This window comes from Scyliorhinus canicula, chromosome 2, assembly GCF_902713615.1.
Source record: "Scyliorhinus canicula chromosome 2, sScyCan1.1, whole genome shotgun sequence".
Taxonomy (NCBI): Eukaryota; Metazoa; Chordata; class Chondrichthyes; order Carcharhiniformes; family Scyliorhinidae; genus Scyliorhinus; species Scyliorhinus canicula.
Window position 1 is genome coordinate 146,228,765 of NC_052147.1, and position 25,262 is coordinate 146,254,026.

The 25,262-nt window shown below is 55.3% G+C and overlaps 1 protein-coding gene across 1 annotated transcript in view; it reads right to left on the bottom strand.

Annotated features, from left to right (window-relative positions):
* The window catches only part of LOC119959010, a 316,096-nt gene that overhangs the window by 173,203 nt on the left and 117,631 nt on the right, over window positions 1-25,262 (bottom strand). The window contains exons 26-27 of the mRNA XM_038787558.1: window positions 10,841-11,035; window positions 9,150-9,380 (exon numbers count right to left, since the gene is read on the bottom strand). Of these exons, the coding sequence (XP_038643486.1) occupies window positions 9,150-9,380; window positions 10,841-11,035 (426 nt within the window). The remainder of the gene's footprint in view (window positions 1-9,149; window positions 9,381-10,840; window positions 11,036-25,262) is intronic.

Here is a 25,262-nt window from a genome sequence, read left to right on the forward strand (position 1 = left end):
CACTTTCCTGTCTGCCCCATAATCCATGGCTCCTCCTTGTTGATCAAAAACCTAAATCCACCTGGAGCATACTAATGACCCACCCTCCACTGCTTTTCTGGGGAAGAGAAAATCACAGACTAACAAACTTCTGAGAGAAAGAAAATCTCTTTATTTCAGTCTTGAATGGAAGACTGCTTATTTTTTCGTTCTAGGACTGGATTCTCCGTCCCACCACGTCACATTTCCGTTTCACCCCCGTTGGCGGGATGCTCCATTATGCCGGCCGGTCAATGGGGTTTCCCAGTGTGGGGCAGCCCCCCCGGCAAAACGGAGCATCCCGCCGGCAGAGAATCCAGCTCCTAGTCTCTGCCACGAAGGGAAGCATCCTTTCGGAAGTCCCATAAGATTTTGGCCACAATTCAGCAACCCCGATGAGCCTAACGCAGACCTGGGCATTGCATCAGGTCGATCGTGAGTCACCTGACTCACTCCGCCCGCACAATCTACATCTCGCACTCGCTGGACGAGATCTAGCTCTGAATGTTTAAACATGCCTAACGGCTCATTTAAATATCCGGATTCTCCGGCATGCCTGGGAGATCTCGCCAGGGGACCGTGTAGTACTGGTCCACACAAACGTGGACCAGTCATGACGGCACCTGGGGGGGCGCTCTCTCAGGCCATTGGAGATACCTGGGTGGTTGGGGACAGGACAGGGTGGCGCCCTAGCTCTCCAATTGGCACCTGGGTACCTTGAAACTGCCAGAGTGCCTGAGTGGCACTGCAAGGATAAGGGTGCCATGGAGGCAGTGCCAAGGTGCCCAGATGCCAGATTCACACTACCAAGAGTGGGCCGGGGGGTCTTTCCAGGTTGAGGGGCGGTGAGTGGGGTTTCCGGGGGCCTCCCCAAGGTTGGGAGGGTGAAGGGGTGGGTCAAAAGAGCAGGGGGAGCCTGAAAGAGGGGGGAAAGATCAGGGCTGCTGGACAAAATGGAGCCTCGATCTATGAGGAGCCTTTTGTTCGCCAGCAGGACATCCCTCTAAGTACAGCCTTAGCTGGGAGAAACCCACCCAAAAGCCAGAAGAAATGGGAGAGTGCCATTGGATAGCCGGATGTTTCTCGGCTGTGCAGCCTCTGAGATACACGGGCTGTTCAGCAGACTTTAACTTGAGTCCGCTGAATCGCACCCCTTATATTTCAATAAAATCACCTCTGTTTCTTCTAAATTCAAATGGGTATAGGCCCAACCTGCTCAACCTTTCCCCAAGTTAACCCTTTCATCCATGAATCAGTCGAGTGAACTTCTCTGAACTGCTTCAATACAATTGTATCCTTTCTCAAGTAAGGGGACAAAACAGTGCTGCAGATGTGGGGCAGGATTCTCCTTCAGCGGACATCGAAATTCGGAAGGCGACTGGGCAGAGAATTAGTCGTGAGGCCAAAATCACCCGGTGCATGTCGCCTTATGAGCACCGCACATGATGGGCCAATCTGCACAAATTGAAAGGGGTTTCCATTTGATGAACGTGCAGCCAGTGTGTGATCATGCGATGCGCATCATGCACCTCGGCGCTTGATACCCGGGCAGTGTGCACATCTCCTTCATCCTAGCACCCTAGCACACCTCTTCAAAATGCACCTTTGGCAAAGGGGTTGGATCCTGGGTGACTGGGGTTATCCATTGCAATCATAGCTGATGATGCCTATCCTGATGCCACAGACCGACGCAGAGACCTGCCACAACAATCCCCATACTGTGACCAAGGCATGATTGAGCAATGCGTCAGCATCCCGAAGATGTGGTTCAGGTGTCTAGACTGCTCTGGAGGGGCCCACCAGTATAGCGCTAGAATGGTCTCCCACATTGTGATGGCCTGCTGCATCCTCCACAACATCGCACAGCAGAGGGGCAATGTGCTGCAAGAGGAGGATGAATGACAGGCCTCGTCCAATGAGGAGAACAGGGGGAGGGCAAGGCTGGGCAGGACATGAGGTCTGGGCAGGCATAGGAGGCCGCACATCGTGTGCGGCTGATCCGGCACACATGGGACACACTAATCACCTTCAGGTTCACTGACCAGAGGGATTGGACAGCGGCACAGATATCCCACCCCATCCCTTCCCATGGCCAGCCTCACTGCACCAACCCAACCCCCCCCCCCCCCCCCCCCCTCCCCCACCTGCAACTCCCTCCATGATTCTGGCATGGAAGTGTCCCTTTACAAAATGTTTTTGTCTTATCACAAGGCTGTATAAGGTTCTGGTCAGACCCAATTTGGAGTATTGTGAGCAGTTTTGGGCCCCTGGAATGAAGAGCTTGGTGTATGAGGAACGGTTGAGGACTCTGAGTCTGTACTTGTTGGAGTTTAGAAGGATGAGGGGAGGATCTTACTGAAACTTACAGGATACTGTGAGGCCTGGATAGAGTGGATGTGGAGAGGATGTTTCCACTTGTAGGTAAAACTAGAAGCAGAGGACACAATCTCAAACTAAAGGGATGATCCTTTAAAACAGAGATAAGAAGGAATTTCTTCAGCCAGAGGGTGGTGAATCTGTGGAAAACTTGCTGCAGAAGGCTGTGGAGGCCAAATCACTGAGTGTCTTTAAGACAGCGATAGATAGGTTCTTGATCAATAAGGGGATCAGAGGTTATGGGGAGAAGGCAGGAGAATGGGGATGAGAAAATATCAGCCAGGATTGAATAGCGGAGCAGACTCGATGGACCGAGTGGCCTAATTCTGCTCCTATGTCTTCTGGTCTTATGGCTTCAGTGATGTCATTCTGTGAGTAGAGCTGGGCTGTGGCTCTGTGAGCTTTTACTTTTGTTTTCAATTTTGGCCGCTGTAGACTCAGACAGAGAAGTATTTTGGCCTGTCTCTCTATTTTCAATTTTAAACAATTATTCCAAGGAAGAAACCCAATGGTTATCGTTACCGACTGTTTTGTTAGAAAGGGTTTTTTTGGTTTACGGGAACTTGTTATTAAATTGGAACAGTTAAGAGGGAATTCATTAAGGATTATACATAGATTACTGTAGCTGCATGGGATCTTTATGTTTTTAGTTGATAATAATTCTCATTCTGTGTGTTTATACAAATGTTAACAAAATTTTTCGAATAAAGCTTGCTTTTTGATTAAAAGCGGCTAAGAACTCTATTGAATAACCCCTGAAAGGCAGTCTCTTGTGTTCATCCTAACCAAATTCAATATAAAGTTGGAGATCAAGTGAACTTCATGATATACTTTGGAGTTTTCTAAACCCTGGCCCATAACAATTCCTATCTGTCTTGCTATGGTGTGCGGGCCCTGGGTTGGCAGTAACAGTGGGTATGGTCCATGTGATGGAGGATGGTGACAACCCCCCCCCCCCCCCCCTGTGATGAGCTCTGGTGCTCCACATCGTTTGACAATTCTGACCTCTGCTCACAGTAGAACTTTCCACATCCACCTGGGTATCCCAGCATTCGAACTGGCCATCCCATTACACAGTCTCGCCAAATCCTTGGGCTGGCTGAGATGGTGATGAGGTGTAGGGGGGTGTTGGGGTGGAGCAGGATGGAGGTAGAGCCAGGTTCCTGGGCGGTGAGCGGTGGCTGACCTGGGGGCCCTGGACCGTGCCCACCTCCAATGGCCCTACACCGCTCCCCTCCTCCCAGTGCCCCCTCTGCAGCCTGCACAGCCCATCCCTCACACCCTTCTGACAGAGCAGCGAGGCAGGTTGAAATGTTGTGAACAGGTGTTAATTGTGAAATGATGAACATATCTGAACAGGTTTATACCCTAACCCCTAACACTATATTGCATGCTGCACATCTGCCAACGTAATTGGTGTTTACCTTTCTGGCCTTACGGCCCTAACGATACATCTAGGTGGATCCCCAGGCAGTACATCTGGGGCGAATTTCTCCGACCCCCTGCAGGGTCGCAGAATCGCCCGGGACCGGCGGAAATCCCGCCCCCACCGTGGCTGGAATTCTCTGCCACCCAGGAATTGGCGGGAGCAGGAATCGCGCCGCCCCGATCGGCGAGCACCCTGCGGCGATTCTCCGGCCTGTGATGGGCCGAAGCCCCGCCGCTGAGAGGCCTCTCCCGCCGCCATGGTTTCAACCACCTCTGGTGGCGGCGGGATTGGCGGCGCGAGCGGGCCCCCGGGGTCCTGGGGGGGGGGGGGCGATCGGACCCCGGGGGTGCCCCCACGGTAGCCAGGCCCGCGATCAGGGCCCACCGATCGGCGGGCGGGCCAGTGCCGTGGGGGCACTCTTTTTCTTCCGCTGACGCCACAGCCTCCACCATGGCGGATGCGGAAGAGAACCCCCCTACCGCGCATGCGCCGGTGGTGATGTCAGCGGCAGCTGACGCACCGGCGCATGCGCGAACCGGCGAAGGCCTTTCGGCCAGCCCCGACACGGGCCGGCGGGCGTCAAAGGCCATTGGCGCCGGTTTTGGCGGCAGTCGGCGTGGCGCCAACCACTCCAGCGTGGGCCTTGCCCCTCAATGTGAGGGCTTGGCCCCTAAAGGTGCGGAGAATTCCGCACCTTTGGGGAGGCCCGACGCCGGAGTGGTTGGCGTCACTCCGCTACGCCGGGACCCCCCACCCCGCCGGGTAGGGGAGAATCCCGCCCCAGGAGTGGGGGTGGCCTGCTCCAGTTCACTCCATGCAACCTGGCAGCCATCTTCTGGGCGACCGCGCCGTGGGCTTACAAAGGTGCTATACGTTTGTAGCAACACTTCCCTACTTTTACAGTCTATTCCCCTTGCAATAAACACCAACATTCCATTTGTCTTCCTAATAACTGCAAGTTATTGTTTTGTGATTCATGTACCTGAACACCCAGATCCCTCTGTACCACTGAGCTGTGCAATCATCATCATTTGAATAATATACTATCATTTTATTTTTCCTGACAAACTGGACAAGTTCACATTTTCCTACATTATATTCCATCTTCCAAATTTCTGTTCACTCACTTAACATATTTAAACCCCTTTGTAGAATCCTTATGTCCATTTAATAACTTACTTTCCTCCCTATCTGTATCATCAGTAAATTTAGCAACAATGCATTTGGTGGATAGAAAACTGGTTGTCAGTGTGGAAACAAAGAGGAGTGATTAATGGGTCCTTTTCAAATTGGCAGGTAGTAACTAATGGGGTCCCACAGGGATCATTGCCGGGACTCCAGCTATTCACAATATATATTAATGATTTGGATGAGGAATTAAAATGTAAAATCTCAAAGTTTGCAGACGGTACCAAGTTGGGTGGGAGGGTGAACTGTGACGAGGATGCAGGGATCCTACAGCATGATCTGGACAGGTTGGGCGATTGGGCAAATCAATGGCAGATGCAGTATAATTTGGATAAGTGTGAAGTTATTCACGTTGGAAGCAAAAACAGGAAGGCAGATTACTACCTGAATGGTTGTAAATTGGGAGAGGGGAGTGTGCAATGGGACCTGGGTGTCCTTGTGCACCAGTCACTGAAGGTAAGCATGCAGCTGCAGCAGGCGGGCAGGAGGTAAAGAAGGCTGATGGTATGTTGGCCTTCATTGCGAGAGGTTTCAAGTACACAAGCAGGGATGTGTTGCTGCAATTATTCAGGGCCTTGGTGAGGCCACACCGGGAGTATTGTGTGCAGTTTTGGTCTCCTCTGAGGAAGGATGTTCTTGCTCTCAAGGGAGTTCAGCGAGGGTTTACCAGACTGATTCCAGGGATGGCCGGACTGTCATACAAGGAGAGATTGACTAGGTTAGGATTGTTCTCGCTGCAGTTCAGAAGAATGAGGGGGTATCTCATAGAAACTTATAAAATTTCAACAGGACTAGACAGGGTAGATGCAGGGAAGATGTTACCAATGATGGGTGTGTCCAGAACCAGAGGTCACAGTCTGAGGATTTAGGGTAAACCCTTTTGGACAGAGGTGAGGAGGCATTTCTTCACTCAGAGTGGTGAGCCTGTGGAATTCATTACCACAGGAAGTAGTTGATGCTAAAACATTGAATATATTCAAGAGGCGGCTGGATATAGCACCGGGGGAGAATGGGATCAAAGGCTATGGGGAGAAAGCAGGATTAGGCGATTGAGTTGGATGATCAGCCATGATCGTGATGAATGGCGGAGCAGGCTCGAAGGGCCAAAAGGCCTTCTACGGCTCCTATTTTCCATGTTTCTATGTACCTTCATCCAAGTCATTGATATTGAATGCAAATAGTTGAGACCCCAGCACCAATCTCTGTTGCACTCCACAATTACAGCTCGCCAACCCAAAAGTGACCCATTTTTCCTTACTCTCTGCTCCTGTTTGATCAGCTCATACTTGTCTAAGGAATTTTGAAAGAATATAACCAATGCCTCTACTCCCTCTCAAGCCACTTGTTTTAAGACCCTAGGATGCAGGACATCAAATCCAGTTGAATTGTCAGCCTTTCGATTTGTTGGTTTCGCAGCATCTTTTCCCTGGTGATGGTGACTGATTTAAGATTCCCCCCCCCCACCCCCTCTTTTGCCTCTTGCTCTTCAAATATCTTTAGGAAGTTTGCTAAGCCTTCTGCAGTGAAGACAGTTACAAAATACCTTAACATCTCCGCCATTCAATTATTTTTCATGATTAATTCTTCAGACTTACTCTCTAGAGAGCCAACAACTAGAATGGTACAATACCTATTGGAGTTCAGAAGAATGAGAGGTAATCTTATTGAAACATATGATCCTGAGGGGACTTGATAGTATGGATACCGGGTGGATGTTTCCTCCTGTGGAGGTGGTCAAAAACAAGGAATACAGTTTACAATAGTGGGTGTGATTCAGCGGCCTCGTCACGCATGACTTGGTGTTGGGATGAGGCTGCTGAATCTCACGAGAGTCACAATCTGGATCTCAACCTCATTTAAATATGCATTCTCAGGATTCTCCCAGTGTCCCGGACCTAACGGCCGTGCCTGGGAGATAGAACATAGAACATAGAACATAGAACAGTACAGCACAGAACAGGCCCTTCGGCCCTCAATGTTGTGCCGAGCAATGATCACCCCACTCAAACCCACGTATCCACCCTATACCCGTAACCCAACATCCCCCCTTAACCTTATTTTTTAGGACACTACGGGCAATTTAGCATAGCCAATCCACCTAACCCGCACATCTTTGGACTGTGGGAGGAAACCGGAGCACCCGGAGGAAACCCACGCACACACGGGGAGGACGTGCAGACTCCGCACAGACAGTGACCCAGCTGGGAATCGAACCTGGGACCCTGGAGCTGTGAAGCATTTATGCTAACCACCATGCTACCGTGCTGCCCTTAATCTTGCCAGGCCACCGTTTAGTACTGCTCCACACGGACATAGCCCCTCGGGAGGGGGGGATGGGTTCTCCCAGGCCAACTGGGGGTGCATCGCCCAGGCCCCCAGGTGGTCAGGGACAGGACAGGGTGGAGGTCCCTCTGACGCCCAGGCACCCTGGTCAGCCTAGCGCCCTGGTAATGCCACCCTGGCACTGCCAGGGCTGGAAGGGGCTCTGGTACGTACCCCAGGTGCCCAGTTAGTACTGCCAAGGATTGGGCCCAGCGAGGGGGAGCCTCGCCAAATGGAGGGCGGGTGAGGGGGTGTTCCTGGGGGCTCCCCCAAGGTTAGGGGGGAGGGGGTCGAAAATGGGGGAGGGTGCCTGGCCTGAAAGTGGGGTGGGGGGGCGATCTGGGTGGTCTTACGAAAGGTGCCCCTATCTCCGAGGAGCATTTCCTGCTGGTTCGCCAGCTGGAAATGACTCAAGTGCCTCGGTGGAGAGAAACTCCCCGAGGCCAAAAAAAACAGCAATGCCATTGCATTGTGGGAAAGACCCTGCGAAACGCTCCCAAAACCGGTTGAATCGCACCCAGGAGGTCTCGCAGAAAAAGAAAGATTTTATTTTTCTCTCTGAGGGTTGTTAGCCTGTAAAATTCTGGTCCGCAGGAAGCAGTGGAGAATTTATAACGACGAGGGAGTTGAGGGTTTTGGTGGCAAACAGGAAGTGGAGTTGAGACCACATTAGATGTTCAATGACCTTACTGAATTGTGGAGCATGCTCAGTGGGCTGAATGGGCTACTCCTGCACCTATGTGCTGTGTTTCTATGTAACCCAAGGGCTTTGTCACACAGCCCGAGGATATTATCCAATAATTTCCCATGACTGATCTCAACTATGCGAGTCTATAGTTTTCTTCTAAGACTCTCTTCCTCCCGAAATGATGGATTGACATTTGCAACTCAGGAAAAATTTAATTCTTCCAGTGTTACTAGCTTGGACCAATCTGCCCATGAAAAGAGAGACAGCATTAAAAACCTTCAAAGTATAACTGTATTCGTCTCTGTTACATTCAGGTTACCAGAGGGTTAGTTCCAATGATTCAAAAGGTCTTTTCTTACCTCAACATTTCTCAAGTCCTTATGTTGCAATATCCTAAAGCATCCTTAACAATATTGACGGCATGTGCATAGCAAAAACTTCAGCATTGCACAAGAAAACCTGTCAGTAGGACTGATTTATTGAACTGAACTCGCACACCAAGAAGGTCTTCAGTTTGATGCCAGCCATATTTTAATTTGAAGAATCTGATTTGGAGTTTCCTGAGCTAGCCAGCCTCATTTGGAGTGGTTCAGCCTCTTATCAGATGACGTGGGTTACAGAGAGGGGTGATGTACCATCAATTGTACGCGAGGCGAGTGATTTACCAAAGTCTGGCTTTAATTGACTAGAACACAGCTCTGCGATCGTCTACAATGGAAAGGACGATCGTCAGGCGTCTGACCATTTATACCTCGTTAATAGAGGCGTGGTTAACTCAGCCTCTCGGCCAATCAGTCGAGAGGCACATGACCGACCAGGGCCAATGGTAAGCCGACGTTCTGGCCCAATGGCAGACAGGTATGCAGATCATATCACCACAAGAGGTAGAGAATATCAGTCTGACTAACCCTCCTGGTCACCATCCAGTGGTGCTTGCTAAGAACATGAATGTAGACAGTGGCAGGGACTGAGTGACCTGTTGACACTCACAGCAAAAGCTCACTCATGAACAATTATAACCAGGGGTGAAAAATAAAAGCGGGATGATACCCCACAAACATTGATGCCATCTGGGAAAAGGGGGATAACGACAAAAAAAGGAAGATGGAAATAAATTAACTTTTGCACCTGAGTAACTGGTATGTTTTGTTGGTCAGGTGGAAAACTTTCTATTTCCACTAGGTCCTTCCCGTTTTGTATTTCTAGTGGTTTGGTCCATGTCTCTGGGAAGTCTGTGTCTATAAGATACAATGGTGTTTTCCTTGGTTTCTCTGAGTCTCTGTCTCTGTCCCAGCTTGTAATAGGTGCAGGGACAGGTGTTTCCGGATCCAGCATTTTCTCAATGTTATCAGAATCCTCCTGTATTGAAAAACAGAGCGAGAAAGAGAGTTTAGCTGTAGTAATATTTTTCTGGAATTTCCACTCCCCAAGGTGCAGATTAAACCTTGCACAGATGTCTGCATGGGACAGAGTAGGCAACTGAGGTCCAATTCATATTTTGCATCAGAGATTAGAATCATAAATTACAGAAAGAAACAATTTGGCCTCAGACAGAGCTAGCTAATTTGTCTAAGTTGCCTGCTCCTTCTCTGCAACACCGCATTTTTTTCCTTTTCCAGTACTGATGCAATTCAATCGGAACTTTCTGTGAGCAAAATGGCTGCTCCATTACCTACATTACAACAGTGACTACATTTCACAGAGTTCCAAATGAAAGATCGCGACCTGAAACTTTAGCTATATTTGTCTCTCCACAGATACTGCCAGAGCATTTCTGGAATTGTCTGATGTTATATTTGTGGTTTTGGGATTGATTGAGAGATAAGCATTGGCAGGGATACCAGGGATAACTCCCCGCTCCTCTTGGAAGTAATGCTATAGGGTCTGTTGTACCTCACCAAGAGAAACTAAACAGTGCCTGAGTTTAACTTCTCACCCAAAAGATCCCTAACAGTGTGGCATGGCTCAGTACTGCACTGGAGTTCCAAACTGTAGTTTTCTGTATCGGTGGGATTCTCCCAAATCCCCTGATGGCCCAACGCCGGCGTAAAAAACTGGTGTGAACCACTCCGGTGTCGGGCCAACCGGAAGTTGCAGAATCCTCCACACTTCCAGGGGCTAGGCTGGCAGCGGAGGGGCTGGCGCTGCGCCAACCGGAGTCGAAGGGCCGGCGCGAGTTAGCACATGCGCAGAACCGCCGGCGTGGTTCCGCACATGCACAGACTGGCCAGTGTATTCTTGCGCTTGCGCAGGGGGGTATCTTCTCTGCGCTGACCATGGCGGAGCGCTACAGAGACTGGCGCAGAAGGAAGGAGTGCCCCCACGGCACTGGCCCTCCCTCAGATCGGTGGGCCCCGATCGCGGGCCAGGCCACCGTGGGGCCCCCCACGGGGCCGGATCCCCCCCACGCCCCCCGGAGGACCGCACGAGCCAGCCTACCAGCCAGGTCCCACCGTATTGGGACCATGTCCATTTCACGCTTGCGGGACTGGCCAGAAACCGATGGCTGCTTGGCCCATCGAGGCCTGGAGAATTGCCGGGGGGGGGGGGGGGGGGGCGCGCTGCCAACGACCCACGACCTAAGTGGCATGGTCCCCGCCCCCGCCCGAAAACTGGTGCCGGAGAATACGGTAATCTGCGTCGGAGCGGCGGGGCAAGATTCACACAGCCCCCCCTATGGATTCTCTGACCCGACGGGGGTGGTCGGAGAATCCCGAGTTGGACTTGAAACCAAATCTTTTAACTCTGAGGCAAGAATGTATCAGCCGAGTCACAGCTGACACTATGAAGATTGTTGAAGAAAGTAAATAGCATTGTACCTGTCCAGATTCTTCGGCTTTTACGTCAGGAACCATCGCTGATTGCATCTCTAGTGGTCTGTTCCAAGACTCAGGAATTTCTGTATCTACTACATAAACAGGGACTGTAGCTGCTCTGAGACTCTCCTCGCCTGTCACGTCTGCCATGGGAAGTCTTTCTGAATCCAGCTCATAATCAGGTCCAGCAAAGTATTTCTGTGTTCAAAAACAAAGTAGGCAGCTGAGTTGTGCTCTTATTTTTCAGAAATTTCCATCACCCGAGATGGACCAATAAAAACTGCAACAGATGAAGCTAGGCCACAATCAGTTTATTCCTCAGAAACAAGGGGCGAAATTCTCCGACCCCCTCGACGGGTCGGAGAATAGTGGGAGGGCCTTCCCGACATTTTTCCCGCCCTCCCGCTATTCTCCCCCCCCCCCCCCCCCCCCCCCCCCAACCCCCGACACGAATCGCTGCCGCCGTTTTTTTACGGCCGGCAGCGATTCACAGCTGTTCGATGGGCCGAAGTCCCAGCCCTTTACGCTGTTTTTACGAACGGCAAACAGACCTGGTCTGGCCATTCGTAAAAACGTCGGGAACAACTCGCTTTTTATAACCATGGCACCGATTGGCACGGCAGTACCACGGCCGTGCCAAGGGTGCCATGGGCCGGCGATCGGTGGGCACCGATCGCGGGCAGCGGGCCCGATGCCCGCGCACTATTTGTCCTTCCGCCGCCCCGCAGTATCCATTCGCGGGGCGGCTGAGGGGCATCCCGGCCCGCGCATGCGCGGGTTTCGCGCAAATACGCGATGACGTCATCCGCGCATCAGCCGGCGCTAACTCCGGCAAGCGGGCTTAACGAAATTCGTTAAGCCCGTGATGCCGGAGCTTGCGGCGTCGGGCCGCTAGCCCCGACCGGGGACCAGAATCGGTTCCCGGTCGGGAAGGGGCGCGCTGGCGTCAAACCCACCCGGGTTTGACGCCAGCCTTACGATTTCTCCCGTTTTGGGAGAATCGCGCCCTAGGAGACTGAGCAGAATGCTGTGGCCACATGCCTGAGGCTGAGAAGGATCTGAGTGTCCTTGTGCATGAGTCACAGAAAACGAGCATGCAGTTGCAGCAGGTAATAAGGAAGGCAAATGGAATGTTGGCATTTATAGCTAAAGAAATAGAGTTTCATAGAGTCATAGGATTTATAGTGCAGAAGGAGGCCATTCGGCCCATCAAGTCTGCTGCACCAGCCCTTGGAAAGAACACCTACACAAGCCTACACCTCCACCCTATCCCCGCAACCCAGTAACCCCACCTAACCTTTTTTGGGGACACGAAGGGCAATTTATCATGGCCAATCCACCAAACCTGCACGTTTTTGGACCTGGGAGGAAACCAGAGCACCCGGAGGAAACCCACGCAGACACAGGGAGAACGTTCAGACTCCGCACAGACAGTGACCCAGCGGGGAATCAAACCTGGGACCCTGGCGCCATGAAGCCACAATGCTATCCACTTGTGCTACCGTGCTGCCCTGTCACTTTGTGGATGTTTGGGCTCGGGAGGCTAAATTGCCTCCTCCTGCTCCTAGGTCATGTGTTCTCAGGAGGAGATGCTCTGGCTGATATTGCAATCCAACTCTTAGGTCTATAGCATTGTAGGTAACAGATAAGGAACCATGATAGAATGGTGGAGCAGATTCAATGGGCCGAATACCCTAATTCTGCTCCTATATCTTACAAACTGAAAACCTTCAGGGCGATTCTCGGAGCCGCGCCGGGCCGGAGAGTCGCCGCAACCGTGCCATGATGCCCCAATGCCGGTGCGTGATTCTCTGAGGTGCGGAGAATAGGCGCCATTTGCGCCGGTGCAGTTGGCGCGGCGCCGGCAGCGGTCCGCTGGAACCGGCGGGGCTGCCGATTCTCCGGCCCGGATGGACTGAGTGGCCGCGTGGATACAAGAGTCCCGCCGGCGCCGTTTACCCCTGGTTGCTGCCTGCGGGAACTTTGCGCGAACGGTTGGGGAGTGGCCTGTGGGGGGGGGGAGGGAGGCTTCGTTCCGGGGGGGCGGGCGATGGGGTCTGGCTCACGATCGGGGCTCACCCATCGGCGAGCCGGCATCTCCCACCCCGGGCCTACTTTCCTGCGCGGCCGGCCCCTGAACACCGACTCCATGTTGAGTCAGGGCCGGCGTGCTGAAGAAGTCCCCCGCGCATGCGCAGGTTGGCACGGCGCCCATTTGGCACCGGGAAGGGAGGCTGGAGCGGCGTGAACTGCTCTAGTGCCACCGCAGACTCTCCAGCTCATCCCGGGCCCATTGACGCCTCAGCGCGGCTACTGGGTCCGGCGTCGTTTTGCCACGGGTCAGCAAGGGGGGACGCGGTGATGCACGTGCCCCCAGGCCGGCGCGGAAGACGGCAACGTCTCGAACCCGGGGGCAGAGGTTTCTTCGACACAGGCCACCCCGTGCAAGCAGCACCACTCCTTAGAGGGGGGAGGGAGAAATATCATGACCCCTCCTGGTGCAGAGAGGGTGGTGCACCGACCCCTGTCCCTTCGATATTACACCGCTTCCCTGGAAGAGATTAGACAAAGTCCATCACCTTTCGATCCCAAGCTGTCGCAGCCTCCTCAGCAGGACGCCTCAGGGCGGGTGCGAGCAAGACCCCCGAGAGCTCGTTCAGCCCGGTGCTACTTTGCACCCCAGAGGCATTCCAGATCGCAATGCCAGAGGGCATTGGCGGCTCCCTGACCTCAGGCTCATTGGGCGGTGGTGGCGAGGAGGTTCCCCCTTCTTCATCCCAGCCTCCGACGACAGGAGTCCCAATCTCCATCCCGGAGCATTTTCCGGAACTGTCCCCGCGTCTAACCGATGGCCCGGCGTCGCAAGAGGAGGGGGGATCTGAGCCGCCACCTCCCTCTGGCCTGATACCCCGAGAGGAGCCTGCGAGGAACCCATCTGTCGACGATCCGGGGGGTGGGATCGAAGCAGGCCCAGGGCTGGTTGGTGAGACCTTGAGTGTGGCGGAGGACTCGGTCCCAGACGGCAACTGCCCGGACGAGGATGGCTGCTCGGAGGAGTGGGCACCGGGGATGGTTTTGGGTCCATCTGCAGGGGGGCGGTGGATTCCCTCGAGGGGAACTCCAGTATTTTCTGCGTACAAACCGCAGTCGCCGAAACCAAGGGCAGCTAACCCTTAACCGATGGTCGGACATCGCGCTGCTCATCCGGTCTTCCTGTGCCTACGTTAGAGGCGGCAGACACGGACGCCTCTGAGCAGCGCTGGCAGAAATCTTTCCTCGCTGGACTCCTGAGGGAGCCGAGCGGCCCGTGCTTCTCTGCTCCTTCTGAGCACTGAAAAGGTGAAGGTAGCACTTTACTGCTGACATGGAGGTGACCATAGCCAGCCTCAACATTAACGGCAGGAGGGAGATACAGAGCTTCCCGGAGGAACCGGCCTCCATATTGCTGGAAGAGGTGCTGACGACAGGGGGACTGGAGAAGAGGGTAGTGTCCGTGGTTTACGGAACTATTTTGGAAGAGGAGAAGGCACCACTGGAAGGGATCATAGCAAAGTGGGACCAAGAGTTGGGAGAGGATATGGAGGAGCTGAAGGTGGTATACAGAGCACATCTCACGAGGGCGAGGATGAGCCGGCTCTTTGAGGGGGTAGAAGATGTGTGTGAACGTTGCGGGATGGGGGGGGGGGGGGGGGGGGGGAGGTATAAACCTCGTTCATATGTTTTGGTCCTGTCCAAAGCTAGAGGATTACTGGAAGGAGGTTTTTAGGATAATTTCTAAAATGGTGCACGTGAAACTGGAGCCGGGCCCTCAGGAGGCCATATTCGGGGTGTCGGACCAGCCAGGGTTGGAAAGCTGGAGGCAGATGTTGTAGCCTTCGCCTCGTTGATCGCCCGAAGACGGATCCTGATGGGTTGGAGAGCAACCTCTCCACCCTGTGCCCTGGCGTGGCGGGGGGACCCGTTGGAATTCTTGACTCTTGAGAAGGTTAAGTTTGGGGACTTCCGGTGGCGGCGATGACGTAGGAAGCCACACATTTGGGAGCTCCCGTTTCAAACGGACTTTTCGGCTCTTTGTAGAGCCCAAAACGGAAATTTTTCGACGTCTCCCGGTGGGAGAAGGTGTGCTGATCGACTTTCCCAGCAGTTCATGACTCGAACTCGGAGTGGAAAGGGGGAAAAAACGGCAGCAGCTCCCCAGAAAAAACGGGGAAAGGAATCCAAGATGGCGGCCGGCGGAGCTCCAGAGGAGTGGAAGCAGTGGGCCCTGGAGCAACAAGCTGCTCTCCTGTGCTGTTTTGCCAATTTCAAGGCTGAGATACTGAGCTCTCTGCAGGAAACGAACAAAAACCTCTCGGAGATTCAGACGACCCAGGGTGCTGCCATCAAGGAGTTGCAGACGCAGGCCACTGAACGAGAGGAGGAGGCCGGGATCCGTGTGAGTAAGGTGGAGGGACACGAGGCACTCCACAAGAAGTGGCAGGACCGCTTCGAGGAGCTTCATCACCGCATGAGGCGGAAAAATCTGCGGATCTTGGGCCTTGCGGAGGGGCTGGAGGGGTCGGACCTGACAGCCTACGTGGCTACAATGCTGAACTCGCTAGTGGGGGCCGGGTCTTTCCATCTGCCCTTGGAGCTGGAGGGAGCACACAGAGTACTGGCCAGGAGGCCTAAGGAGAATGAACCCCCGCGTGCGGTACTGGTGAGGTTCCACCGGTTCAGTGATCGGGAGTGTGTGCTGCGCTGGGCCAAGAAGGTGAAGAGCAGCAACTGGGAGAATGGGGTAGTACGGATCTACCAGGATTGGAGTGCGGAGGTGGCTAAGCGGTGGTCCGGGTTTAATCGGACGAAAGAGGTGATTTACAAGAAGAAGACAAAGTTCAGAATGTTGCAGCCTGAGCGCCTGTGGGTAACTTATTCGGACCGGCATTATTATTTCGATTCCCCGGAGGAGGCGTGGGCCTTCGTGCGGACGGAGAAACTGGACTTGAACTAGGGGTTGGGGGTTGCGGGGTCGGTTGTAATACTTTATTGCTGGTTTCTGCTGTTGCTGTGTTCTCTTTTTCTGTACTTTTGCAATTTTGATATGGTTATTTATGGGGGTGTTGTTCTGTTCTGTTTTTTGCTGTGGAGCATTAGAACATAGAACATAGAACATAGAACAGTACAGCACAGAACAGGCCCTTCGGCCCTCGATGTTGTGCCGAACAATGATCACCCTACTTAAACCCACGTAACCCGTATACCCATAACCCAACAATCCCCCCATTAACCTTACACTACGGGCAATTTAGCATGGCCAATCCACCTAACCCGCACATCTTTGGACTGTGGGAGGAAACCGGAGCACCCGGAGGAAACCCACGCACACACGGGGAGGACGTGCAGACTCCACACAGACAGTGACCCAGCCGAGAATCGAACCTGGGACCCTGGAGCTGTGAAGCATTGATGCTAACCACCATGCTACCGTGAGACCGTGAGCATTGTTTGAGTTCTGTATCTTGCGGGGAGGGTTGGGGGGGTTTGTTATATTCTATGTCGGGTTGGGAGTATGGAGTGGGGCTGGTATTTGGTAGCTGTGTCAGAAGGGTGTGGTGGGGCAGTTCGAAAGCGCGGGCTTTCCTCTGGTTTCCCGCGCTGCGGGGCTGGGGGGTGGAGACGATGACGGGGGGAGGCGGGGCCTTAACTGGTTCTTCCCCGCGCTGGAGCGGTGCCTGGAGGAGGAATAGGATGGGGGATGATCCCACTTTGGGAGGGGTCGGGTTATTGGCGGGAGTTTCCGGGGTCAGCAGAAGTTAGCTAACCCATGGAAGTACAATGGAGGGCGGTTCGCGGCTAGGAGGGTTCCTAGCCTGGGGGGGGAGTGAGGAGGGGAAAGGGGAATACCGGGTTGCTGCTGGCAGGGTCAGGAAGGAGCTGGTGGGGGGCTGGGGGGACAGAGGTGAGGTGTTGTCGCTGTGGGGACTGGATCGGGCAGGGGGTGCTGGCCTGGGGCGGGCAGTCCCCACAGCGATTCCAGTTGGTCACCTGGAATGCGAGAGGATTGAATGGGCAGGTGAAGCGGTCGAGGGTACTTGCTCATCTGAAGGGGCTAAAGGCAGATGTGGCAATGCTTCAGGAGACCCACCTGAAGGTGGCGGACCAGGTCCGTCTGAGGAAGGGATGGGTGGGGCAGGTTTTCCACTCTGGGTTGGATGCGAAGAACCGGGGAGTGGCGATTCTGGTGGGGAAAAGTGTGTCGTTTGAGGCATCGGAGGTGGTGGTGGATAAGGGGGGTAGGTATGTTATGGTTAGGGGCAGGCTACAAGGAGAGAAGGTGGTACTGGCTAGTGTGTATGCCCCAAATTGGGATGATGCGGGCTTTATGAGGCGTATGTTGGGACGGGTCCTGGATCCAGAGGCGGGAGATCTGATCATGGGGGGGGGACTTCAATACGGTGTTGGATCCTTCACTGGATCGGTCCAGCTCTAGGACGGGTAGGAGGCCGGCGGCGGCCAAGGTACTGAGAGGGTTTATGGACCAGATGGGTGGGGTGGATCCCTGGAGGTTTGTGAGGCCGAGGGCACGGGAGTACTCTTTCTTCTCCCACGTACATAGGGTTTACTCTCGGATAGACTTCTTCGTGGTGAGTAAGGGACTGATTCCGAGAGTGGAGGATGCCGAGTATTCGGCCATTGCAATCTCCGACCACGCTCCGCATTGGATAGAGTTGGAGATGGGGGAGATGCGGGACCAGCGCCTGTTGTGGCGGTTGGATATGGGGTTGTTGGCGGAGGAGGAGGTGTGTAGGAGGGTCCGGGCAAGTATTGAGGGATACCTCGAGGTGAATGATACAGGGAGGTTCAGGTGGGGGTGGTCTGGGAAGCCCTGAAAACAGTGATTCGTGGGGAGCTGATATCCATCCGAAAACACAGGGAGAGGAGCGAGAGGAGTGAGAGGGATAGACTGGTGGGAAGGATGCTGGAGGTAGACAGGAGGTACGCAGAGGCACCAGAGGAGGGACCGAGGTGAATGAGGTCTTCAAGGACTTTTACGGGGAACTGTACCGGTCGGAGCCAATGGGGGAGAGGAGGGGAATGAAGAGGTTCCTCGACGGGCTTTCTTTCCTGAAGGTGCAGGGGGAGCAGGTGGAAGGGTTGGGTGCGCCGATCGAGCTGGAGGAGCTAGTTAAGCGGATCGGGCAGATGCAGTCAGGGAAGGCACCGGGGCCGGATGGGTTACCGGTGGAATTTTATAAAAAGTTTGTGGACCTAGTGGGCCCCGTGCTGGTGCGGACACTTAATGAAGCGTGGGAAGGGGGGACTTTGGCCCCGACGATGTCACGGGCACTGATCTCGTTAATCTTAAAGAGGGACAAGGACCCCCAGCAGTATTGTTCATACAGGCCCATATCTCTCCTCAACGTAGATGCCAAGGTGCTGGCATAAATCTTGGCAACCAGGATAGAGGACTGTGTGCCAGGGGTTGTACACGAGGACCAGACAAGGTTTGTGAAGGGAAGGCAGCTGAACACGAATGTGCGGAGATTGTTGAATGTCATCATGATACCGGCGATTGAGGGGGAGGCAGAGATAGTGGTGGCGCTGGATGCGGAGAAGGCCTTCGATAGAGTGGAGTGGGGGTACTTATGGGAGGTGTTGGGGAGGTTTCGATTTGGTGAAGGGTTTATTAGATGGGTGAGGCTGCTATATGAGGCCCCGATGGTGTGCGTGGCCACGAATGGGAGGAGGTCGGAGTACTTCCGGCTTTACCGAGGGACCAGGCAGGGTTGCCCCCTGTCCCCCTTGTTGTTTGCAGTAGCAATCGAGCCGCTGGCGATGGCGTTGAGAAATTCAGAGAGGTGGAGAGGTTTGGTGCGAGGTGGGGAGGAACATAGGGTGTCGTTGTATGCCGATGACCTGTTACTGTATGTGGCAGACCCGGTGGGAGGGATGCCGGGGATGATGGAGCTGCTAGCTGAGTTTGGGACCTTTTCAGGTTATAAACTAAATTTAACAAGAGTGAGGTGTTTGTGGTGCACCCTGGAGACCAGGAGGAAGGAATTGGTAGGCTCCCGCTTAGGCGGGCAGGGAGAGCTTTAGGTACCTGGGGGTGCAGGTGGCCAGGGACTGGGGGACTCTTCACAAACATAATTTCACCAGACTTGTAGATCAGATGGAGGAGGAGTTCAGGAGATGGGACATGCTGCCATTGTCGTTGGCGGGGAGGGTACAGTCCGTCAAAATGACGGTGCTTCCAAGGTTCTTGTTCCTCTTTCAGTGCCTGCCCATCTTTATCCCCAGGGCCTTCTTTAGGAGGGTGACTAGCAGTATTTTGAGCTTTGTGTGGGCACATAGGACTCCGAGAGTGAAGAGGATTTTCCTGGAGCGAGGGAGGGATAGAGGCGGGCTGGCGCTGCCCAACCTCTGGGGTACTATTGGGCGGCCAATGTGTCAATGGTACGTAAATGGGTGATGGAGGGGGGAGGGGCGGCGTGGAAAAGAATGGAGATGGCGTCATGTAGAGGTACGAGCCTGGGTGCCATGGTAACGGCACCGTTGCCGCTCTCCCCTAAGAGGTTTACCCTGAGCCCGGTGGTGGCGGCGACCCTAAGAATCTGGGGACAGTGGAGACGGCATAGGGGGGAAACAGGGGGCTCGATGGAGGCTCCATAGGGTTGCAATCATCGGTTCATCCCGGGGAACAAGGATGGGGGATTTAGGGGGTGGCAAAGGGTGGGCATCAGTAAATTGAGGGACCTGTTTATTGGCGGGAGGTTTGCGGGCCTGGGGGAACTGGAAGATAAATTTGGGCTTCCCCAAGGGAACATGTTCAGATACTTGCAGGTAAAGGCGTTTGCTAGGCGACAGGTAGAGGGATTCCCTTTGCTGCCCTCGCGGGGGACAATGGACAGAGTGCTTTCGGGGGTGTGGGTCGGAAAGGGGAAGGTGTCTGACATTTATAAGGTAATGCAGGAGGTGGAGGAGTCGTCAGTGGAGGAGCTGAAGGCTAAATGGGAGGGGGAACTTGGGGAGCAGATAGAGGACGGGATTTGGGCGGATGCCTTGGAGAGTCAACTCTTCCTCCTCATGTGCGAGGCTTAGTCTCATCCAATTTAAGGTGCTGCACCGGGCCGACACATCCGGGACTAGGATGAGTAGGTTCTTTGGGGGTGAGGACAGGTGCACCAGATGTTCGGGGAGTCCAGCGAACCACGCCCATATGTTCTGGGCATGCCCAGCACTGGAAGAATTCTGGAAGGGGGTGGCGGGGACGGTGTCGAGGGTGGTGGGATCCAGGGTCAAACCAGGCTGGGGACTCGCGATTTTGGGAGTTGCGGTGGAGCCGGGAGTGCAGGAGGCGAAAGAGGCCGGTGTCCTGGCCTTTGCGTCCCTAGTAGCCCGGCGGAGGATCTTGCTGCAGTGGAAGGATGCGAGACCCCCAAGCGTGGAGACCTGGATCAGTGACATGGCGGGATTTATAAAATTGGAGAGGGTCAAATTTGCCCTGAGAGGATCAGTACAAGGGTTCTATAAACGGTGGCAGCCTTTTCTGGACTTCCTGGCTCAAAGATAGGTAACTTGGTCAATAGCAGCAGCAACCCGGGGGTCGGGGTGGGGGGGGGTTCCTTATTATAGTTTCTATATTTTTTCGCTACGGTTATGTAACTTAACATTGTGTTAACTTAAGTTGTTGTTAATATGGTGCTGGTTTAGCTCACTCAGCTAAATCGCTGGCTTTTAAAGCAGACCAAGCAGGCCAGCAGCACGATTCGATTCCCGTACCAGCCTCCCCGAACAGGCGCCGGAATGTGGCGACTAGGAGCTTTTCACAGTAACTTCATTGAAGCCTACTCGTGACAATAAGCAATTTTCATTTTTGATTTCATTTCATGTTGGGTTGTTCATTGAGGAGGGGCGAAGGTTCATGATTGTTGTCATTACTGTTATCGTTGGTATTTTAGTATGGTTTGATGTTGTTGTATAAATTCAAAATTTTTCAATAAAAATTATTTTTTTTTAAAAAGAGAAGGTTAAGTTTGAACTGAGGGGAAGGATGGAGGGGTTCTACAATTCATGGGAGTCATTCATTATACACTTTCAAGAACTGGATAACATCAAACATTAGTTGGGGGGGGTGGGTGGGAGGGTTGGGAGGAGGGGGGCTGTGTGTGTTAATGGTGACTATGGGTAATCCCTGATTCCTTTTTGTCGTTTGTTTATGTAAACATGCAGGATAATGTTTGGGGTTTGGTAGGAGGATGGGATCGTTGTTATTGATATGGGGATTGACATATTTGTTACTGATTATTGTTTATTGTTGGTGGGTGTAAATTTGGGAGAAAATGTGAAAAAGGAGAATAAAAAATATTTTTTAAAAAATTAATGGCAGGAGGGATGCACTCCGCAGGTTCCAGAACTTCTCGGCCCTCCAGGACAGGAAGTATGCGGGGTGCGCTTCCTGCAAAGAAACCGCATGGCTCCTGGAGCGGCGAGGGGGGGGTCTACATGAGCCACCTAACTTCACGTTTAGGCCGGGTGGCTATCTTGTTGGCCCCACGTTTTCAGCCGGAGATCTTGGGGGTCAAGGTCCCAGAGCCAGGCAGATTGCTGAACCTGACGGTCCACGAGGGGGTCGAAGTACTTCACTCTGTGAATGTTTACGCTCCCCAGACTTCGAACAAGTGTCCACTCATCTTGGCACCATAGCCGCAGGTGAGTGCATTGTCCTGGGGGGGGATTTTAATTGCACCCTCGAGACAAAGGACCACCTTGGTACCCAGTGCCGCTCTCGTGCGGTGGTGAACTTCAGGAACCTGGTCGGATTCTTTGACTTGGTGAACGTCTAGCTGACTCTCCATCCTGACTCCAGTGTCTTCACTTTTGTGAGGCCTGGGGTTGGAGCATCCAGAATTAACCGCCTCTACATTTCAAGGGCGTACCTGCCCCGTGTCCCGACGGCCTCTGTGCACCAGGTGCCGTGCTCGGACCACCATCGCGTGTGGGCGGGGCTCGCCCTGTCTCGCGCTCAGTCGCGGTCCGCGTACTGGCATTTTAACAACCTGCTGCTGGAGGACGAGCGGTTCCTGGGCTTGTTTCATCACTTCTAGACCGGCTGGAGAAGGAATTGGGGAGGCTTCCCCTCCTTGAGGCTTAGGTGGGACGTGGGCAAGACCCACGTGCGTACCTTCTGTCAGGAGTGCGAGGGGGTCGACAAAGAGGCGGAAATCCAGGGTCGAGGAGTTTGGGAAGGAGGCACTCGACCTGGAGTCACACCTTGGTCATCCCGATGAGGACCCGGCCCGGCGGCTGGTGTACAGAGAGAAGAAGAGTGCGCTGCGGGACCTGCAACTTGTCATGTCCCGGGACGCACATTGGGAGGGCGTGTATTGTGAGCTCCTTACGCTGCTGACCAATGATAGGTCCCTCGGTTCGGGCCCAAATTCACAGCTTCTACAGCGCCCTCTTCTCTCCGGATCCATCCAGCGAGGATGCTTGCAGAGTTTTGTGGGAGGACCTGCCAAAGGTCAGCCCGGAGGGCGCCGGAAGGCTTGATACCCCGATACGCCGGGCGGCACCCCTTCGCTTTGGGAGAAGAGTGCGTCAGGGCTGACCTTTGGCCAAATTTATTCCATTTGCATGGAGCCTTTCCTGCACTTCATGTTGTGGAGGTTGTCGGGACTGCTTCTGTGCGGGCCGGGCATTGGGGTGATCCTTTCGGTTTACGCTGATGACGCTCCTCATGTTCACTGACCCTGCTGACCTGTGGAGGATGTGAGAGTGCCAGGCTGTGTACTCCGCCGCGTCCTCTGCCAGGATCAACTAGGCCAAGCATTCCAGTCTCCTCGGCGGTCCGTGGCAAATCCACCCCTTCGCATAGGAACTCAAGCCTTTCACCTGGAGCAGGACCAGCCCCCTCTACTTGGGAGTCCACCTTTCCCTGGCTGACGAATCCTGGCCGGCGAACTGGCAGGAGCTGGTGACCAAGGTCACCGCTCGCTTGGGATGCTGGACAGGACTGCTCTACGTGCTGTCTTACAGGGGTCGATTTGTCATCTAAAACCATCTGACAGCCTCCATGTTGCGGTACCGGTTGGTCACTTTGACCCCTCCTCCTGACTTTGTGAAGAAGATCCATAGAATGCTTGTAGAGTTCTTCTGGGACAAGAGACTGCACTGGGTCGCTGGGTCGCTGGGTCGCTGGGTCGCTGTGACGCTGGGTCGCAGGGTCGCAGGGTCGCAGGGTCGCTGGGTCGCTGGGTCGCTGGGTCGCTGGGACGCTGGGTCGCTGGGTCGCAGGGTCGCTGGGTCGCTGGGTCGCTGGGTCGCTGGGTCGCTGGGTCGCTGGGTCGCTGGGTCGCTGGGTCGCTGGGTCGCTGGGTCGCTGGGTCGCTGGGTCGCTGGGTCGCTGGGTCGCTGGGTCGCTGGGACGCTGGGTGGCTGGGTGGCTGGGTCGCTGGGTCGCTGGGTCGCTGGGTCGCTGGGTCGCTGGGTCGCTGGGACGCTGGGTCGCAGGGTCACTGGGTCGCTGGATCGCAGGGTCGCTGGGTCGCTAGGTCGCAGGGTCGCAGGGTCGCTGGGTCGCTGGGTCGCTGGGTCGCTGGGTCGCTGGGTCACTGGGTCGCTGGGTCGCAGGGTCGCAGGGTCGCTGGGTCACAGGGTCGCTGGGTCGCAGGGTCGCAGGGTCGCTGGGTCGCTGGGTCACAGGGTCGCTGGGTCGCTGGGTCGCTGGGTCGCTGGGTCGCAGGGTCGCAGGGTCGCAGGGTCGCAGGGTCGCAGGGTCGCTGGGTCGCTGGGTTGCAGGGTCGCTGGGTCGCTGGGTCGCTGGGTCGCTGGGTCGCTGGGTCGCTGGGTCGCTGGGTCGCTGGGTCGCAGGGTCGCTGGGTCGCAGGGTCGCTGGGTCGCTGGGTCGCTGGGTCACTGGGTCGCAGGGTCGCTGGGTCGCTGGGTCGCTGGGTCGCTGGGTCGCTGGGTCGCAGGGTCGCTGGGTCGCTGGGTCGCAGGGTCGCTGGGTCGCAGGGTCGCAGGGTCGCTGGGTGGCTGGGACGCTGGGTCGCAGGGTCACTGGGTCGCTGGGTCGCTGGGTCGCTGGGACGCTGGGTCGCTGGGTCGCTGGGTCGCTGGGTCGCTGGGACGCTGGGTCGCTGGGTCGCTGGGTCGCTGGGTCGCAGGGTCACTGGGTCACTGGGTCGCTGGGTCGCTGGGTCGCAGGGTCACTGGGTCACTGGGACGCTGGGTCGCTGGGTCGCAGGGTCACTGGGTCACTGGGTCGCTGGGTCGCAGTGTCGCAGGGTCGCTGGGTCGCAGGGTCGCTGGGTCGCAGGGTCGCTGGGTCGCTGGGTCGCTGGGTCGCTGGGTCGGTGGGTCGCTGGGTCGCAGGGTCGCTGGGTCGCTGGGTCGCTGGGTCACTGGGTCGGTGGGTCGCTGGGTCGCTGGGTCACTGGGTCGCTGGGTCGCTGGGTCACTGGGTCGGTGGGTCGCTGGGTCGCTGGGTCACCGGGTCGCTGGGTCGCTGGGTCGCTGGGTCGCTGGGTCGCTGGGTCGCAGTGTCGCAGGGTCACTGGGTCGCTGGGTCACTGGGTCGCTGGGTCACTGGGTCACTGGGTCACTGGGTCACTGGGTCGCTGGGTCACTGGGTCGCTGGGTCACTGGGTCGCTGGGTCACTGGGTCACTGGGTCACTGGATCGCTGGGTCGCAGGGTCACTGGATCGCTGGGTCGCTGGGTCACTGGGTCGCTGGGTCACTGGGTCGCTGGGTCACTGGGTCACTGGGTCACTGGATCGCTGGGTCGCAGGGTCACTGGATCGCTGGGTCGCAGGGTCACTGGGTCGCTGGGTCGCTGGGTCCCAGTGTCGCTGGGTCGCTGGGTCGCTGGGTCGCTGGGTCGCAGGGTCACTGGGTCACTGGGTCTCAGGGTCGCAGGGTCGCTGGGTCGCTGGGTCGCTGGGTCGCTGGGTCGCTGGGTCGCTGGGTCGCTGGGTCACTGGGTCGCTGGTTCGCTGCTGAGGTTCTGAGTCTCCCGCTTAGGGAGGGCGGCCAGGCGCTGGTGTGCCTTTGCACCCAGGTGGTGACCTTCCGCCTTCAGACCCTGCAGCAATTCCTTTATGTTGAGCCCCCACCACAATGGTGTGCCCGGGTGACGCATTTCTTCCACCAGCTGCACGCCTGAATTATGACGTGCAGCTCCTGTTCCTAGATCTGCAGGTCTTTGTTACCCTCTGCAAGCCCTGCCCGTCTTTTACTAGGACCTGCTGAAAGTCTGGAACATCGTCGGCTCGCACCGCAGCTCCCCCCTGTCAGGACTGGTGACGGTCGTAAGGGAGACGCTGTTCAGGAATCCGCACCTCCACCAATATCATTTTGAGTGGCTGGGGGAGGAGCAAGCTGTGGTTGCCGGGGTGACCAGGATCGGGGACGTGCTGGGTGGCGGAGGAGTGGGCTGGC